Raw genomic sequence first — 19,322 nt, 5'->3', positions numbered from 1 at the left:
TGGCATCATTTTGTGTCATCTTTGTGTCTTTTGTGCCATTTTTGTGCTATGTAAGCTTTGATTAGTGTCATTTTTTTTAAACATTTTTTTTATTTTTTTCTATCAGTCAGTTTGTGCTCTTGGTCAGCAGTAACATCTAGCTAAATATCTAGCTTCTACTGCTGAGGAAATGCTAACATTAGCACGTATTAGCAACCCTCTTATAGGGTTAGCAAACAACAAATAAAACAGGGAATAAAAATAGCACCATTGATGTATAAGCTGAGCCAGTCAAGCTTTTGATAGTTTATTACCAATTATTGATGAATATGGAGCAGAAAATTGAAAAAGAGAAGGTTAATTTTCCAAACATGCCCCAAGTCAAACTGACCCAGGAACATCATTGATGTTCCTGAGAAACAAACCTGACAGGAGGGTTAATAAACCCACTGAAACACAGCAAAGGTAGCTCGATGGTACCTTTAATTCTCTCGCAGAAATAAAAAATGTACTGCAGCCAGCATCACTTTATCAGCGATTAGGGGTGTGTGGTGTGGAGAGGAAAAATAAACTGGGCTGTTGAGGCTACTTCTGCCTCCCCACCCTCACCCCTCATATCCACACACCTCCCATCGCTCTCCCTGTAATTTCCTGCATCTGAGTGCTGCTCATGATTGTAGTCTGCAGGCAGGCAGCAGGCGGCGGTCCGAGCAGAGGCCACGGCCCCTTTGCTCGCACCGGGGCCCACAATCATAACTATGCTGAATATAATAATAAAGAAAAAAAAAATAAAGCAGCACACGCGGGCTGCTAAAAAGCCGCCGTAATAACCCTTTTAAGAAGAGGAGGAGCTGCGTGTTGTGTTGTGTGCTTACTCCTGGCTCAGCTTTTAAGCCACAAAGGAGCAGGTGTTAACCCTGCTGCCTCCGACACACACCACTACACAACCACACATCGACCCTCGGACACACCTCCTCAGCACAGAGCACTCTGAGGCTATCAGATGCTTTTTAGACACAATGGAGCCATTAGCTTTGATTACTGGACTCTAGGTTTTTTGTTTTTTTTAAAGCTCAGGTCTCCCCTCTTTCCTTCCTTTCTCTCCTCCATCTACCCCCCTCCATTCTCTTTTATCCCCCCAGTTAGTTGCCCACTCTCCCCTCTCCATGCCCAGCCACTTAGCTGCTTTGTTGCCCTTCTATAGTGAAGTTGGCATCGGCCTCGCTGAGACTCAAACACTGAGGCTCCCTGTTTCTCCTCCTCTATTTGGCAATGCGTTCCCCTTTTCCTGCTAATAGACTACTTATGAAAAGAAGGAGGGGAAAGAGGGATGAAGAGGAGGATGAAATACGCTGTTGTTGTTGTTGTTAAGGGGCTTTTCTTCACCCCGACGCCGCTGCTGAAGAGGCCGCGGTTCATTCATTAGCGTTTAGTGTTTTGGCCGGAGGTACAGGTGCAGGGAGAAGCTCCTCCCTTCCTGTTCCAGCAGAGTTTTTTTCTCTTTTTTCTCTCCGCGAGTCTTGACACAGTGGCATCGACTCTTTTGATCAGGCGCTGTTAAAGTAGAAGTCGTGCAACAAGCAGCAGCTTTGTGCCCAGCCTGAAGGGAACGGTTGACTCCATCCGAAGCCCTGTGTGGGAAGAGCAGTGGCAAAGTGAGCAGCAATGACTTTCAAGCCCACACGAGTGTAAAGTCCGTTTCCTTACACTCGACCGCTTGTTTGCATAAATGTGTGGCGCTGGAGCTTAAGTACATGCAGTAAGTACAACTGTGAGGTGCTTGTACTTCACTGGAATGGTGGGAATAGTAAATATTTTACTCCATTTCGTGTGTTTGATAGCTGCACTTCATAGCTACAGTACAGATTAGCAGTAGTAGCAGCTTTACTGTCATTATACTGACGTCAGACAACTATGTAATGAAATCTGGAGAGTTCAAAAAGACAAACAAAGCATTAGAATTAAATAAAGTTCAATATAAAAAGTGCAAATGCATCAGCAATATTTGACGCAACAAGTCATGTACATAGTTTTACAGCTTTTTCAAGGCACAAAGGTTTAAAACTGCACAATTACTGTTTTGTTAGTGAGTTTATGTGACTGATTACATATTAGAACTAGAAAAGCACTCAGACAGCACAGTGCTCTTACTTTTAGTCTGAAGTTGGGGCATTAAAATGCGTTTTTCAAATATAAAAAAGAAACAAGAAGAGCTGAATAAGTTAGCTTGAGCTAATGCTATCTCACCAGCTAGCTGTAACTAGCCAGTGTGCATTTTTTTCACAAGATTACATATATAAGATAACATGAAACTTCAAATAAGTTCATTTTTGACTAAATACAACAATTTTGTACAATCGAGCTCCTGTGTTTTCTTTTTATTTCCAAGTTCAAACCTGAATCATGAAAAATCTGCAGCTAGTAATAATGATTATCTTCATATCACACAATAAAAAAGAGAAGAGAGCTGATTGTATCTAATTACAGGTAGGTTTAAATAAATTACACACTGAGTACAACTTTTTTTTGCCTTTTTAGGAAAAAATGTTAACTTTTCCATAAAGTATGATCCATTCCTCAACAGTGGGCGGTTCTACTTTTACTAGTTGCCAATTCTAAGTCATCAATATTCTAAATAAGCAATATATCACCCAAAGTACACAATTTCACATTTAAAAGTAATGTTCACACCACATATATTATCTATACATTCACAGTCTCAATTAGTTCTAATAACCAGGTGATCCCAGAAGATGTATAGGTTTCTTAGTTTGGCTTTTTTTTTTACACACAAAATGTATGAGCAGCTAATAAAATCTAATCGGTACGACTTGCTTCACCTCGACTAAAAACAAAAACACTGCTGAAATAAAGTCACATGTATAGCAGATAGTTTGTCTGAATAACTTCTGCGGTTGCTCGAGGGTGTGTGTGGAAATAATGTGGAGTGGCTTATCTAATTTAAAAAAAAAAAAAAGCAGAAATTGTGACTCGACTGAAATTGAATTCCACACATGGAGTCAGCTGTAGCGTCTGAACACCACGTGTGGAGGGAGCATGATGACTAATTAGTGAGCGAGCAGTGGAGTTGAAACAGTTAGCTGGAAATGATGCCAAACGGTTTAAGAAGACAGCAGACAGCGACGTCTGAATGGTGTCAGCGCATAACGAAAATACACTTTGAGATAATACTACTGTAGTTTTACTAATTCTTAAGATCTTAGATAGCTAGCATTACCATCCTCTTATTACTACTGTGCTCTTTTCCCCCATGCGTGAAGACAAGCACGCACTGGATATGCAGAAGTTGTGATGTGTAGATCAGTCTGAGCCACTTTGTTTCCTATTTACACCTTGATTATGATCCTCTACAGATAGCTAGAGGGGAGAGAACCCTGTTCTAATGGAAGGATTCATTTTTCTTTTTCATTGTTTGGTGGACTTTTCAAGGCCAAAAAATACTCAAACATGCGTGACACTTTGCACACACAGAAGGACCACCGAAAACTTTGTATTTTGGGTGAACTGTATGTGCGCATCCCAAAATAGTTCACAGGAAGTACGGCTGGTACATGTCACCTACAGCTATGAAATTTGGTAGGCATATGTAACTCGTCACGAAGTACAAAAATGTAATTGACAACCATACCTAAAACACAACAGGAAGTCGGCCATTTTGAATTATGTGTCATATTTTGGATGATTTTGGACCAATATTTGCATGTTTTCAAAAGCTATAAACTTAAGCGGAGCTGAAATTTGGCCAGGATGTACATCGGGCATGGGTGAGTAAAAGTTATCAAAATGCTCTGCAGAAGTCTGAGGGTGTGGAAATGGCGGCCATAAAACAGGAAATGCTGTAAAACTAGCCTGTACATACTGCAGTCTGCCTGAAACTTTACATGTGTGATCAGAGTCCAACTCTGTTGAATTCTATAGATCAAAATACAGTCACAGAGAGAGCGCCACCTAGTGGATGGGTCACCATGAAACAGGAAGTGCTGTTTAACTAACCTGTACATGCTCCAATCAGCCTGAAACGTTACATGTGTGATCATACTCCCACCCTGATAACATCCATAGGTCAAAATACAGTCACAGTGATAGCGCCATCTGGTGGATGGACAAGAAGTGCTGTATAACTAGGCTGTACATTCTCCAATCTGCCTCAAACTTTACATGTGTGATCAGACTCCGGCCCTGATAACATACATAGGCCGATATACACTCTCAAGTACAGCGCCACCTGATGGACATGCTTGGATTTGCTGACAAGCCAGGATGCGAGGACCCAACCAATGAGGACCTGACCAACACTAACTGTTTTTATTTTAATTCTTTTCTAGTCTCCATAAGTTTAATTTAAAGACTCCACTGCATACATGCACAGGAATATCTACGTGTTTCACGCATGTACACGGCTGTCGCATTGCTATTCTTGTAGCATCCAGTCAAAGTGAACTTTATGGTCAGCATCTGTATCTGTACATGTGCTGTACATAGGGAGGAACTGAAATGCCGTTTCTCAGAGTTCACAATTCAAATTTTTTTACAGTGTACAAAAATGAAAAGCGCAAATACAAAATGAAAAAACAATGCAAACCGTGTAGCTACCATGTCTGCAGAAGGAGCTTGCATATATGGACAGGTTCTGAAATTTACGCTAAGCAAACCCTCACACACTTGCAGATGTGGAAAGCATAACATCTGCTTTACTCTACAAAGTCCACTCTTGTTTGTTTTGGCACAAACACTGAGCAGACAGCTAGCAGTCTATTGCATTGGATTAGAATAGCTACCTTTAAGTATTATCATGCTAACTATTAACTGTGCTTATAAATAACTGTTCTAATTACGATACTGGAACAGATTGAATTAATGCTGCGGCAGGGCTGCTAACGAGGTCCAGCAGGATGTCACACTTCATGCCTGCTCATTGTTCTCAACACTTCCTCCCTGATAAGTTCAGGATTTATTTTAGGATTCTAGTTTTTACAGGGCCAGGAACATTATATATTATATTATATATATGTTATTTATCCACCAGGTTACTTGGGTCCTCTGAAAAGAGCTTATTGGTTGAATGTAAAGACTGAAAGACTGAAGTCCTCCTATAGACTTATCATCTTTTCATAATAAACCAAATGCTTTGACATCTTGCGCTTCATCCACCACAGTCTCAGTTGATGCCTTTAAAAAGCCTCTTAAGACTTAATTATTGAAACTACCGTAACTTGTGTCTTTGGGTTCTAATCTGTGTATGCTGTTACTGTTAATGCGGCTATTTATTTGATTATTTATCTTTGGATAAATAGAGATTAAAAACAAATCTCACTGTTTATGAAGTTGTGATTTTTTTCAGAATTTCTCACATTTTTTATTTAAATGTTCTTTTATAATGTCTTACTGTTGTTGCATAGCCTTGAGAACAGTCACTTTGCATTTCACTACACAAACTGAATGAGCGTGAGAAAAATAGAAACTCTTGAATGTAGTGTAGGTGGTATGTTTTTTTAAAAATGATTTTTTATGCTGTGAAAGGTGCTACACAAACAAGACGACATGGTCATCAATATCCAACCCGGTCTCACGGGGATTCATGAAACTGTCACATAAATTTTTGTTTTGGTTTCGTGCGCACCAACACGATTTCGTCATGTTTTTCGTGCCGCTCACCACGAAATGTTTTTCGTGTTGCTCACAACGAAACCCGCTGTGGTAATCACATCTGAAAGTGGTTTATACCGGCGGATTTATGACGATCTAAGCTGTCCATCGGCGTATACTGCTTGTGTGATCGCGTTTGTGGCCGTCGGACATTCTTTAAATTCCTATGCAAATTGGTAAGTGTACCACCGGGTTATGGTTAGGGTTATGGTTAGGTTATGGTTAGGGTTATGGTTAGGGACGATGTCATGCAAAATATAGCGTTGGATTCGCCACAGTTTTACATTAAAAATATAATATACCCATTCGTTTGAAATACGTTCTGAGTGGCACGAAAAGTCCGCCGTTTAAAATACACTGGTGTGCATTTCGTGGTGAGCGGCACGAAAAACATGACGAAATCGTGTTGGTGCGCACGAAACCGAAACAAAAATTTACGTGACAGTTTCACGAATCCTCGTGAGATCGGGCTGCAATATGCCCCGCCACATGTGATGTCTATGAGTCTATATCCAAAATAGTGATCAAGGGCCATAACTCTGTTAAATATTATCGCACAGGTCTCATTTTCAAACTTGATCAAGGTGTCCATGGTGTGAAGCTACACACTAAATTTCGTAATCCTTGCTGTAATAATTTCCGAGAAAAGCTGTCCCCTTCATGTCGGACGGACGGACGGACGCACGGACGGATGGACGGACGGACGCACGGACAGACGGACGCACGGACGGACGCACGCACGGAGGCCAAACCTATATCCCCCTTTTCCACTTCGTGGAGGCAGGGGATAATAACCCTGTGTTTAAATTCCTTTTTACTTCATAATCTGCCTTTTATTTCACTAATTATTAGCTTTGCCTGTTAAAATGTCTGCACGGTGACACAGTGGTTAGCAAGAAGGTTCTGGTTTTGAACCTTGCTGGTCAGCTGGAGCCTTTTTGTGTGGAGTGTGAATGTTTTTTTGTGTTTGTTTCTTTGTTTTGGCCCTGCAATAAACCTTTAACCTCACCTCTCACCCAAACTCTTTAATCCAAAGGACGAAGCGAGTAAAATGACACTTTAAAACACCCCAAAACCCAAGTTTATCCTGATATATGACAAAAAAAAATGTAGTGAACGCACGAACCGACTGAACAGATTAATTGATTATCAGAATAGCTGCTGATTCATTTCCCCGCCGACAACTGAGTGGAAAATCAATTGACTGTTCCAGCTCTAATTGCTACTTTTACTTACAGTAAGTAAAAGATTTGATTAAGACACGAAGAAACCCAGATACACTGGTTTGAAAAAAAAAAAGAAAAGGAAAGAAGAAGAAGCAGCCACAACATGGCCAGAGAAAGGTTGTTTCATGCACGTCCCTCCTTTGCTAAACGGCTACAAGTTGAATCAGAGGTGGAACAGAGGCATAAAACCTGGTGTCGGACCATTTTACAGAACTGAATGTAAGAGGAGATGTTTATGAATATATTTGTGTGCTTGAATGAGACTAAAGCACATGCTCCCCCTTGATGAAAAGATTACAGCCTATACTATTCTGCTGCTCCTGTACTTCTTCGCCCTCCTTCCTCTGCCTCCTCCTTACATTGATAGTCATCGGATGAATCAAAACCTGGACTGAAAAGGGCTCCTATTGCTTTCATGTTTGTGTAACCATAGTTACGCACATTTAAATAGGTAAGCACATCTGAGTTCTCCTCTTTTTCCTGTCCTTTTTCTCAATTCCAGCTCATTAAATTTGTATGAACACAAAGTCACTGCAAATGAATCCAGATGCAGCCAGGCAGGCATTCACCTGATTTTCATAATCTCTTTCAAAGGGCTCCTTTTTTATATTATTTATTTCGAATGTATGTTCAAAACTTGTCCTTTACCTTGCTGTCTTTCAATTAGACTCCTTGAACGATGTATGCAGGTGGGCTTATGCAGAGCAGGGAAAGGAAAAGGGGTGAGAAAGTGAAGGAAATGAAAGAGGGGAGGTGGTGTTGGAAGACGGCAGCCTGTGCATATGTGTCCTGGGGTTTAACTAGTGTGAAATGTGGTGTGGAGCAGCGGCAGAGGAGGAAGAAAAAGAAGGAGGAGGAGGAAGAGGAGGAGGAAGACGCGGCACATCCCTACAGGCTGTGTTGTACATTATCAATTATGTCCTTCTTTGTGTGCAGCGGTCGGTGGGGAAGGGTCTCGATTCTGCTCTGCATTCTGACAGCTCCATGTAAATGGCTGGCTGGGGGCAATGACTTCAGAGAGAAGGTCACCCTCCGTCCCCCGGTGCACATAAATGACTCTTTTATTCATTTTCAGGTTTACAAGAGCAGACGAGGAGAGGAGGGGGTTAAGCCGGAGCCGGCAAACGGAGACGGACATCTCCAAAAATTACCTGCGGACAGCAGCTGCCAATTAGAGGCGCGGGAGGACCGACGCCGCACGGCCTCCATGTTGGATCGCCGCGCCACAGTTTCACTTTAATGATTCGCACGAGGCAGATCGGACGGCGAGGAGGGAGGAGGGAGGAGGAAGGAGGGAGAGATGGCGGGTTTCGCACTTCTTATGCGAAAAAAGACGGAGCATGTGTGACCGCATAATGGGTCAGATGCTGTCAGAGGTTTGCCATTTACAGCGCGAGTCACGTGATTTCAGTAACTAAACGTCTCTTCGGCTCTAATCCTCCATCTAATCCATCTCGGTGTTGCTGCAAGTCTGAAAAGATAATAAGAAGGTATCATGAGTGCCAGGGACCAGCAGCGTCCCATGATGTAGTGTTTGAAAGCGACGCCTCTCCTCCCTCGGCAGCAGAAATCAAACCAAATCAATAAAAGTCATCTCTTCAGATGAACCCGAGCCATCGGGGGGAAGCAAACCTACCCTCCTCCCACTGCTCTCTCTCTCTCTCAGTCCCACCTCCTCCCCCCAATCCCTCCATCTCTTTGTTGACTGTCACTCAAGGAAAATAAAGAGGAGGCAGGTGTTTTCAGCTTCAGGAGAAACATCCTTGAATCTGTGGTCAGAAGTTTAGGTAGGAAACGGACTAAAAAGAGAGAGAAGAGAGCGTTTTCTCTCCTCTGCTGATAAGGCGGAATATCATGGACAAAAAAAGTATGAGCAGCTCAAGGACATCCTTTTGAGTTTTTCCCTTTCTTTCTTTTTTTTATTGTGTTACAATAGAGGCAGAGAGAGGGAGAAAAAAATCCTGTGAAGTGAACTCAGCAGCAGGAAAACGCTGAGCTGTGCCATGCTGAGCTTAACTAAACTGAACTAAGCTGAGCGGGCCGAGGAGAAGGGAGGAAGGGATGGGCAGGGCCGAGCGGGAGATTTGATGGGCTGTGTGATTCATGTTTTTTCTGTCCGGCGTGGACCCCCACCCCCACCACAAACACCACCGCACAAACACACAAACAGCTTCTCCTCTCCTTCTGCCTCCACCCTTTTGGACTTTCCCCGCTGAGTTAGGGGATTGGGGAAATGCCCAGGAAGCAGAATCAGGTTGAGAAGGGGGGTGTGATGAAAAAAGAGGAGGGGGAGGCGGGGGTCTTGTCACTCACCATGATTGGTCGACGGCTCTGCAGTCTCTGGGAGGCCTGACAGCGGCTGCTGGTCCTCTCGCCTCGTGTCCACCGCTGGTTCACCAGCTCGCCCCGAAACTCATTTTCTAGGAAGAAAAAGACGGAAGAAGGGGTGAGAAAAATGAAAAAAAGTAGAGAGAAACAGAGAGCTGTCATGTGAAATCATCAGCATCAGCAGCGGCGATTTGGATAAAGGGGTTAGAGGAGGGTGGGGGTGCTACTTTAGGGGAAGGTCGGGGCACTCGAGCATGCTGCAGACACTCCTTTATTAACTAAAAAGAAGAGTACGTCGGCTGCTCCGGCTCACAGTAAAAGGCTAAGTGCCCCAGCTGGGGTCCCTGTCAGTCCGCTATTAGAATCAATCAAATTTGCGCATTTTTATCAAGCTTTTCAGGGGTGCATATATGAGCGAATTGGGGGGGAGGGAGAGGTGGGTGAAGAGCGGTCAGTAAATAATGAATCATACATAAATCAAACCTCTTTCTCTTCTCTCCCCCTCCTCCTCTTTTCTCTCGTTTTTTTTTCATCAAGGTAATAGCTCTTTGCTTCATCTTTGTGACGACGGCCCGTGAAAAGCACACTATTACAAATCCTACTTCGGACGGAGCTAAAATACAAAAACAGAGGAGTTTGCCCTAACAGATGAGATTCAGGTTCAGACAGAGTGTGTGGAGTGTTTTTTTCTTCTTCTACCAACGCTCAGAGCTGAACTTTTCAACCAGTGCAGCTTTAAGACACTTCAGCGGATGTCACTCGCTATGGCTATCTCTCTCTCCGGCTGGTACAGTGAAATCTGATTCTTTTTAAGATATTTATACACCGTATGCATATACAGACACACCACAACCTTTACATGGTTTGTGAAAGACAAACTCCTCTGACTGCGCTGCTTCCTCAAGGACACCTCGGAGCAAATAACTCTGAGACAGATCAACATTTAGGTCACTCTGTTCAACATGTAAATTAAAGCAGCTTAGGAGGAATTCACAATTTTGCATTTATGTGGGAAAACTCAAGGTCGAATATTTGTATAATGCGCCGCTCGAAACAAAACATCAACCTCTCCGGCCTCCGCAGAGTACATCTCCTCCCTCCACCTTTTTCCTCCGCTTTGAGTTCTTCTTTCTGACTGTCCTGTGGCTGAACCCAAAGTGCACACTAAAAGCAACGAAAGCACAAAGACCACAAAGAGGAGCTCGCGTGTCCATCTTCTACGAGGGGTCCCAAAGCACACCGGCCCCTCCAGAACCCCCCCCACCCTGCATAGCATCCTCACCCGCCTCACCCATCAGGAAAAAAAGCCTTCGCCAAAGCTCAGCCAGCACTCTTTACAAAATGCTTGTTTATCAACTTTCACGGCCCCCACCTCCTCCGCCGCCTCCCCTCCTCGGGTGAAAAAGTGATTACAGCAGCAATACTGTTGGTCTGCATCTCTATCTCTGTCTCAGCTATCTCCACACACACACATCTCTTTATTCCTCCTCTGCTCGTCTTTTAGAGTGAAGCGAAGTGAGCATCCGTCCCGTATTGTTAGTTCGGGGGCCGAGGAGCTTCCTAAATGCCAAATATATAACAGAGCTCTATTAGGACACGTAGCCTCGGGCCGTGTGTCGACGTACTCGCTCACTTTGCGTGTTTTTAAAAAAAATAAAACTCTAAAAAGAAGCACATTTTGAATGTGTGTGATCACTGGGGTTTTGTTAAAAGTTGATTAATCACAGGAAAGAGGTGGCCCCTTTCATCTGTTTGTGTAAAAAAAAACGAGAGAAAAAACTCCCAACATCTGGATCCTTAAGTTAATTTGAACTCCTCTCTCTCTGCTCGGGATCTTATTCTTTGATCGTTTCACCTAAAAAAGACGCTCGGCTCGTTATTTTGCGCCGAAAATTGGAGGAGTGCGAGACAATTAGCCGTGCACCGGGGAGGTTTGGTTAATCAGAAGCAAGGAGGGAGGGGGGAGATGAATGCAAAGTGATTTTTTTCACTGCCAGGATGCTGTTTTTTTTTTTTTTACTTCTCATCAAAGCTTGCAGTTAAGTTTCCTATTTTCTACCAAGAATAAAGTAAATCAATGCATTTAGCTTAATAGAGAGAGGAAAAAGAGCCTTTTAAGCAGAAGTTTATGATCAAGTAATACCATTACAGCACTGTGGGCTTACTGTGCTGGGACAATGGAGCAAAGAGGCCTAAATCCATAGTTAGATTAAATACCAGGGTGAACTGTCTGTAACAGTATTAGTGTGCGTACAGGGCCGGGGCCAGCTGTACACCCCTGGTCCTGTTAAGCAGGATTTAGAGACAACTTAGTGTGATTACAGCGAGCCGGTGCAGAAGAGACCGAGAAATCAAAAGTTGACTCGTATTATTCGCCGGTTTCCTTTTTGTGTCAAAGGACAAAAAGAGGGAGAAAAAAACAACAACTGGATTATCTAGTAGCAGGTGGGAGAGTTGAATGCGGCACATAGATTTGAGATAAGGGAAGTTTCCTGCTGAAGGTCAAATAAAAACAAGAGAAAGAGGACAGCCTGGCAGATGCATGCTCTTATCAGTTATGGGATGGGAGTCTGTTTTTTTTTTTTTAATCAGGGCGGAGGTGGGGTGAGGAAGGGGAAGGAGGCGGCGCCATGGTAACCAGCTTTTTTGGAGGAGCTCCCCGGAGGGCCGTCCTGACCTCAGCATCCGAGAAACAAACCGACCGCTCACACACCTGAAACATTTCCACATTTCATCCGACCCCAGACTTTACATTCTGCTTACTTTTTAATTAATTTTCCCTTTTTTCTCTTTAATATCATTATGATTCCCTTTCAACGATGGGCCATGAAATCCATTATTTTCCAGGCCTTTTTTAAACGCCTCCTCTGCATTGAAAGCCCCGGCCGACCCTGACCTTTCTGCTCGTATTGCTTAGATTTCTGATAGGCTTTGAATGACCAGGGTGCAATTTGGCCCCAGCTGCTCCTCCAACATGTTTATTGCGCCTCCCTCCTCCGGCACCTGCTGTCCTCACCGTGGGCTATTCAACCCCTTCACAAATAGAGAGGTTTCCTCCTCCTATCGCAACAGCAACCACACACACACATCTACACACACATCTACACAACTTCATATCTGAGCCATACACTCCACTGGCGAGCATAAGGCCCCAATAACCTAATTCTGTAATCCCCCCTGAAAACTAGGCTACATTTTACAGGAAAAGTAAATGCAAGAAAAACAATAGGTGTTTTATCACCACTGCTTGGGATTTATTAAACCTCCAACTAACAATAGGCTTAAATTCAAACTGCAGCATCATTTAAAGTCACTGAAAGCATCTTTTTCAGTCAATTAAATAAATTAATAACTCATTATGTGCGTGATTTGATTCCTTTTATAAAGCCCAAGGATGCTGTTGCATGTATAAACACGCAGGTTGAAGGAAGTCCAGGTGTTTATATGTGAAACATTTCCTCCCAGCTGAAGTTTCCAGCTCCAGAGCGGCTCTGCTGAGAGCTGGAGCAGCGCTGTGAGGATACTACAGCGGGGATGGAGAGAAACTTAAAGAGCGGGGTGACATAACACTCGGTGTATCATCATCCCTCATCTCTCTCTTTTTTTTCTCCTCCATCTTAGGACGCAGGTGCTTCGGCGAACCGCGAGGCGCACACGGAGAGCACATTACGTGGCCATCTAAGCAAAAAGCGAAGAAGACGAAGAAGAAGGTGGGGTGAGGAAGAGAGGGGGTGGGAGGGGGGTGGATGTGTGGAGGGGTAGTAGAGCATTTAAAAAAAACATAACGCACAGGGCTCACATTATTCTGCACCGCGACGCAGTTAGTCTGGGGTCCGAAAAAGACGAAGGGGAAGATTCGGACGCACGGTGCTGATTTCCAGCGCGCTTCTAAAGCACTTTTTTTTCATCTGCGCACTACTAAAGGCGGCTGACATTTGAAGAGAGCATCTCTGTTTTTTGCTGCAGAGGATCAAATGGCCAACCCCTCCCTCCTTCCCTCCCTCCCTCTGAAACACACTCACTCCATCCTTCCATCCATCCATCCATCCATCCATCCATCTGTCCATGCGCACACACACAACACAACACAGCACAGGAGTCCAGCTCAACGCCCACTGTTACATCCTAATAACACAATCTGCTCCTCACTTTTACTAGAAAAACACACGAGTGGGTTTGGTGTTGAAAAAAATAAAAAAAATAAAAAAAATAAGACGTGCAGCGGTTGTGGCGCGGCACTAAAAAAAAAAAAGAAAAAAAAGGAGGCTAATTTATTCCTGGAGATACAGAAGGTGAAACTAGAGGACAGAGTGGAGAATACACTTCACATATGAGTCAGGCGGCCAAGAGAGCATTCATAGGAATAATAATATTGGTCCATTTTTACGCCGAGGCTGCTCGCTTCAACTCGACACGCCGCTGATGAACTATCTGACAGAAAAGTGGGTAAACACGCATCAGCAAAGGTTCCCGGAAAGCGCCATAGTTGTTTTATTCCCAGTTATTATCACGGCGCCGGTGTAAACATAGAAACAGCATCATCTCTCGGTCTGTTAAACACGTAAACACTTTTATGAGGAAACAAAATGAAGAGAAATGGCAAGTTTTAATCCACAGCGGAGGAAATTTAGAAAATAAATAAACAACATTAATCGGCACAAAATCACGCCTCCAGTCAGAAGATATTTCAAAGTTACGCAAAATGACTCTACTACATGACTACAGACACACTTTCCGATCAACCATGTGTGCTTGTAACAGTCAAAAACAGCGTTAAATTCTCATTACCTGCATCCAACTGTGTATTTCCTTTAAGGGGTTGTTTTTGGCGCTGCGTCCTCGCTGTGCGTTCAAGAGTTGCCGTCAAGTAGTTTTTGAAAAAAAAAAAAGCAGAAAAGAAGATATCCCGAATAAAGGTTTCTATGTATACATAAAAAATCTATCCCGTTAAAAACGTCCAGATGTGATAAATAAGGGAGAGCGAGTGAACGGAACGTGGCACCGGCCCTCCTCTATACGCAGCGCAGCGGCGGCGCACGGCTCCGTATCCAGGCGTTAAGATGTTACTTGTTTGTAAGCAAAAAACATGGCTTCATTTGCCTTTGTCAGCGAGGAGGAGAAAAAAAACCGTAATATTGACTTACCTTTCCCTCATGAGCCATTGTACCACCCCCCACCTCCCTCCCAGCCCTCCCATCCCGTCCTCCCCCCTCCATCCAACTCCTCCCTCCGCCCTTTGCCATGACATCACGGAAGCTGTAGTAAAACCTCCAGCATCAGATGGGCAGGGCTTCAGCTCACCCCCCCACCTTTTTCTTTACTACACACTAACTCAATGGGCATATGTGCGCACAAACACTCCCCCTTTTTCCTCCACTCTCTCCCTTCTTTTCCTCCTCCCTTCCTCTCTCTCTCTCTACAACAACATACATCATCTGAGCCAAGAGAACTGACAACTTGGATCCTTTTATGCACGTTTTTATCCACATATGAACATAAGTTTTTCTTCTTTTTCTTTCTCCAACAATCTGTAACCTGTGCGTCTCTTCTGAGCTGCAACACAACATCACACACGTCAAGAATGAGCTCATATTTTATACATTTCACCCGCTGACAAGTTCTTTTTGCGTAAAGAAAAGCATTATGGAGGCTCTACTCCTTCATATTCCCCACCCCCACATACCCTGGAAAAGTGGTACCGTCCAATAATTCATTCAGGGGGACTCTTTTTTCTTCTTCTTTCCAGGACTGAGAATTGATGTAGTTGTATGCAGAGTTTGTGTGTATACGCGCTGAGAGCATCTGATAATTCCTCCGTATGGAAAAGAGGGGGTTTAACTACGCAGAGAGGGGAGAGAGCTTCAGTAAAAATTATTTATGCTCTGGGAAGCTGAGAGGACGGATATCAATTTGAATTATCACAGAGGAGAAAGTGCTACAGAAAGCAAGGAGGCTTAAAGTGGAGTGATCACTGTCAGCTCCAGATTTGTTGATAGTTTCTGGCTCCTCAACAGCAAACAGCCTTAATAGTGCAACTTGGAGTCACTCCCAAATGTTGCTCACACCGTGCATTTTTTCTTTGCTGTTTTGAAACCATTAGTGGAAATGACAACCATTCATTACAAGCCATTTGAGAATAGTCTCCACAAATGCCATCCTTTATCTGCTGTCTCCACGCCGCGTACGCAGGGAATATTCAAAAAGCCCAACCTTCAGCTTTCAGAAATTCTATTAAATTCTTATCTCTTTGCAGCAGGCTCTTTTTGTGCAATCCTATTGTTATGCATTGGAGCTGAAATCAATCACCGGCCGTGCACGCCGCCATCAGTATGATTTCAGACTGTGGGTGCGGAGATGGAGAGAGGAGAGGATTCACAACAGCAGCCGACAACAGCAGTGACAATCGAATAAACAAAAGGAGGAATGAAAAAAGGAAGAGGAAATGTGAAAAAAAAATCCAGGAGTGGAAAGTTTGGAGCTCAGGTGTGGACTGAGAGGCCCCACAGGGGGTTAGTGAGGATGATAGAGGGGATACAAGTAGATGTTTGGACACTAAAAGGTAAAATACTCTCCTTTTGCAGGTGTTTTTGTGCTGTGGAGAGGTTTCAGGACTGAGGACAGCTCCAAAAAGCAGAGAGTGAGATCAGGACTCCGGACAGCTCCAGAGTTTCAGGCCTCCTCCGGCTCATTGTGGAGGAAACAAAGGCTTTAGTCCGACTGTCTGCCTCATTCAGACTCAGTCTGGTGGAATTACGAGACCCAAACTGTCCCTCACTTATCGGAATACTCGATTACCTCAATTCAAGTTCTTGTATGCATTTTATTTTGAAGGAGAAAGCTATAAGTCTTAGCAAACTCACTTCAGCCTCAATACAAGCTGAAATCAACTGAACTAGATTCACTTTTATGAGTCTGAACTGTCATAAGTAATCCTTATTTTTTGTTTTTAATTATTTATTATTACTTTAAAGTCACTCCATCCTCATCCTAAACTAAATTAAATGAACTTTTTATCAGTCTGAATTCATGCAACTTTAGCTCAGTTAAATGTCTGAAAACCTTTCTTCTGTTACAGTTCAAAAACACTTTACCTCAGGTATAAACTCAGTTAAGCAAAAAAAAAAAAATGCTTTTATTAGTCTGAATTCTTGCATCGTTAAATGTCTGAAAACGTTTAGAGCTTTTCTACTTTTAAAGTGGTCTTATCCTCATTAAAAACTGACAGAAAACAAAACAAAACTAAATTCTCAAAACTTTCTTAATAATTTATTGTCTTTCATTTTCTTACAATTTAAATTCACTTTGTCCTCATTATAAACTGGAACAAACAAAGCAAAAATTCACCTTATTAGCTGAAATTCTCACAACTTTAGTTCATTTACATGCCTGAAAACTTTTTTGTTACAATTAAAAGTCCCTTTAAACCTCATTATGAAGTAAAATAAAGAAAACAAAATTCAATTTCATTAGACTGAATTGCAACAATATTATATATTCATTTTTTCCTTTTGTTTTGTTGGAATTTGGAGTCACTTTACCCTCATTAAAAAATTATATTAAAAAAATACTAGTGTGAATTCTCACAACTGTAATTCACGAAAATGTCTGAAAACTTTTATTTTCTTACAATTTAAAATTTATACCCTAAATTACTGAATATTTGTTTCATTTATATGTCCAAAAACTTTTGTTCGAGTTTAAAGACAACACTATCCCCATTAAAAAATGAAATAAATAAATAAAAATCATTGCTTTCCATAATTAATTTTCTTTTATTTTGTTTTAAAGTCGTCACCTTATTCTCATTCTAAACTGAAATAAACAAAACAAAGCTCACTTTTACTGAGCCTGAATTTTTTCATCTGTATACTATTTAAGTGTTTCAAAACTTTTACTTGATTAAAATTTAAAGTCACCTCATCCTCATTATAAACTGAAATAAAGCAAAATTCAACTTCGTTAGTCTGGATTGTCACACCTAAGTTCATCATTTATTGTCCTTTATTTTGTTTCAAGGTCACATCACCTTATTCTCATTATAAATTGGGGGGAAACATTTTACTTGGTCGTAATTCTTGCAATTTATACTAATAAATGTCTAAAAACTTTTATTTTGTTAGAATTTAAAGTCAACTTATCCTCATTACAAACTAAAATAAAGCAAAATTCTATTTCATTAGTCTGAATTCTCACAATTTTCTTAATAATTTATTCCATTTTGTTTTGTTTCAAGTTCAAGTCATTTCATCCTTATTATAAACTGAAAAAATCAAATAAAATCATTTTTATTGGACTGAATTCTTGCAACTTTACACTATTCCAGTGCCTAAAAACTTTATTCCAATTAAAACAGACCTTATTCTCATTATAAACTGAAATAAACAAAGCAAAGTTCAATTTCATTTGTCTGAATTCCCAAAACTTTCTTAATCATTTATTGTCTTTTGTTTCAAGTTCAAGTCACTTTATTCTCATTATAAACTGAAATAAATCAAACAAAACTCACTTTTATCGGCCTGAATTCTTGCAACTTTATGCAATTTAAAGCCACCTTATCATCATTATAAACTGGGGGAAAAGCAAGCAAAATTCCCTTTTATTAAGCCTTAACTCTTGCAACTTTATTCAATTAAAATGTCCAAAATTGTATTTATTTATTGTTATTTATTGCGTTTTGAGGACAAAACTTAAACTCTGTAGATGTCTGAGAAACTTTTTTCTTCCAAAACGTTCCTCCTACTGTGTTTCTTGTGACTATACGTTGAAATATTGCACAAAATGAGATGAAAAGTGAACTATAATGATCTAAACTGGTGACTTATTGAGCTGTCACCGTTAAAGTGAATCAGCTTCTTTATCATCAGCCGGTTGAAACTTTTCCTCTGTTGTTCCAAAGTGGGTCTATAGTTGCAGATGGCAGCAGCAGTATAAATATTAGATGGGGGCAGCAGCTGACTGGGCGCTGAGGTTGGGACCGGGGGAGGCCCTTATAGTCCCTCGACAGATGGAACAAGCCGACAGACCAACACAACAAAAAAGTTTTTAATAAGCTCGCAGCTTGGCATTGTCCCCACGGTACCGGGGCCACACGGTCCCCTAGGGGACCAACTGTCCTTTGTCTGGACAGGGTGCTTTTTTGTCTCTTTTTCTTTTTCTGTCTTAACACTGGGGTTGAAGTTTAGTTTAAAGAAGTTTATTTCGAAATGTTTGCGCAGAAAAGTTGCAGCTGCTGCGATCAGACGCAGACATAAGCTTCTTTTAATCCGCATGAACACAGAGAGAGGGAGAGACACCCACGGTCACTCCAACAGGCTTTAACAGAGTAAAAATACACACAGAGCTTGTAAACATAAGTTTATCATCTATTTGTGTCTGACTGATTACAGGCGCAGCATATACAGGCAGAATAAGCCCCAAAAATCCGCAGAGACGCGCAGATGCCGAAACACTTAATCGCATTTATGCTTCAAAAGTTGCTCCATAAAGTTTAAAAAACAAGTGATACGAACCTAGAAAAGTGCGACACAGCTTCATGTTTGCGGTCCCGCTCCCTTCAGTGTCTCTTCAGTCCCGCAGCGAGCCGCCAAGTGCTGCTGCCAAGTTAACTTCTGCGGAACAAAGTTGCTCAAAGTTTCGGTTCAACTTCAGCGGGGCAGGGGGCGGGGCCGGGGCGGGATGACTGACAGGCTTGCTGGGCCAATAGGAGGCGGCGGAGCCCTCCTGCTGCCCGGAGCTGCAGCCAATCCCCAAAGTCCCAGCCTGAGCTTTCAACAACAATGGCCCGCAGAGCAACAAAGAGCATCTGCTGCGCCCGGCAACTTCTCACACTCACTAAGCTCCCCCTCAGCAATCTGCCCTTAAAACAACTCTTTTAAAAATCATCTGCATCCACTCCAACATGAAAAAACAACACAAAATGTAACTAAAGCTGCAAAGACCTCCTCACAATCACGTTAAAAATATTCTCTCTCCAACTTAATCTGCTCTAATTTGGTAAATTTTCCAAATCTCTAGCCCGTGTTAACATTTCCTCACACCTCCCTCCATCATCACCAAACGCACCAGATGTACGGTTAATTCAGGCTAAGTTGCAGGAACATTTTCACTGGAACTGCAGGCCTA

At 42.2% G+C, this 19,322-nt stretch overlaps 1 protein-coding gene across 6 annotated transcripts in view; it reads right to left on the bottom strand.

Moving 5' to 3' along the window:
• Positions 1-18,822, bottom strand: part of myt1b (myelin transcription factor 1b) — a 69,775-nt gene extending 50,953 nt beyond the window's left edge. For 4 of the 6 annotated variants that reach the window (XM_022206034.2, XM_022206035.2, XM_022206037.2 and 1 more), the window contains exons 1-2: positions 18,710-18,822; positions 9,186-9,292 (exon numbers count right to left, since the gene is read on the bottom strand). In XM_022206034.2, the coding sequence (XP_022061726.1) occupies positions 9,186-9,292; positions 18,710-18,734 (132 nt within the window). In that variant the 5' untranslated portion in view covers positions 18,735-18,822. Of the gene's footprint in view, positions 1-9,185; positions 9,293-13,988; positions 14,137-14,344; positions 14,412-18,709 lie in introns of those variants that run through there. The other 2 variants (XM_051950147.1, XM_022206038.2) reach the window with 2 other exon arrangements.
• Positions 18,823-19,322: the final 500 nt, after the last annotated feature.

Source organism: Acanthochromis polyacanthus, chromosome 6 (assembly GCF_021347895.1).
Source record: "Acanthochromis polyacanthus isolate Apoly-LR-REF ecotype Palm Island chromosome 6, KAUST_Apoly_ChrSc, whole genome shotgun sequence".
NCBI lineage: Eukaryota > Metazoa > Chordata > Actinopteri > Pomacentridae > Acanthochromis > Acanthochromis polyacanthus.
This window is presented reverse-complemented; position numbering and strand designations above follow the sequence as displayed.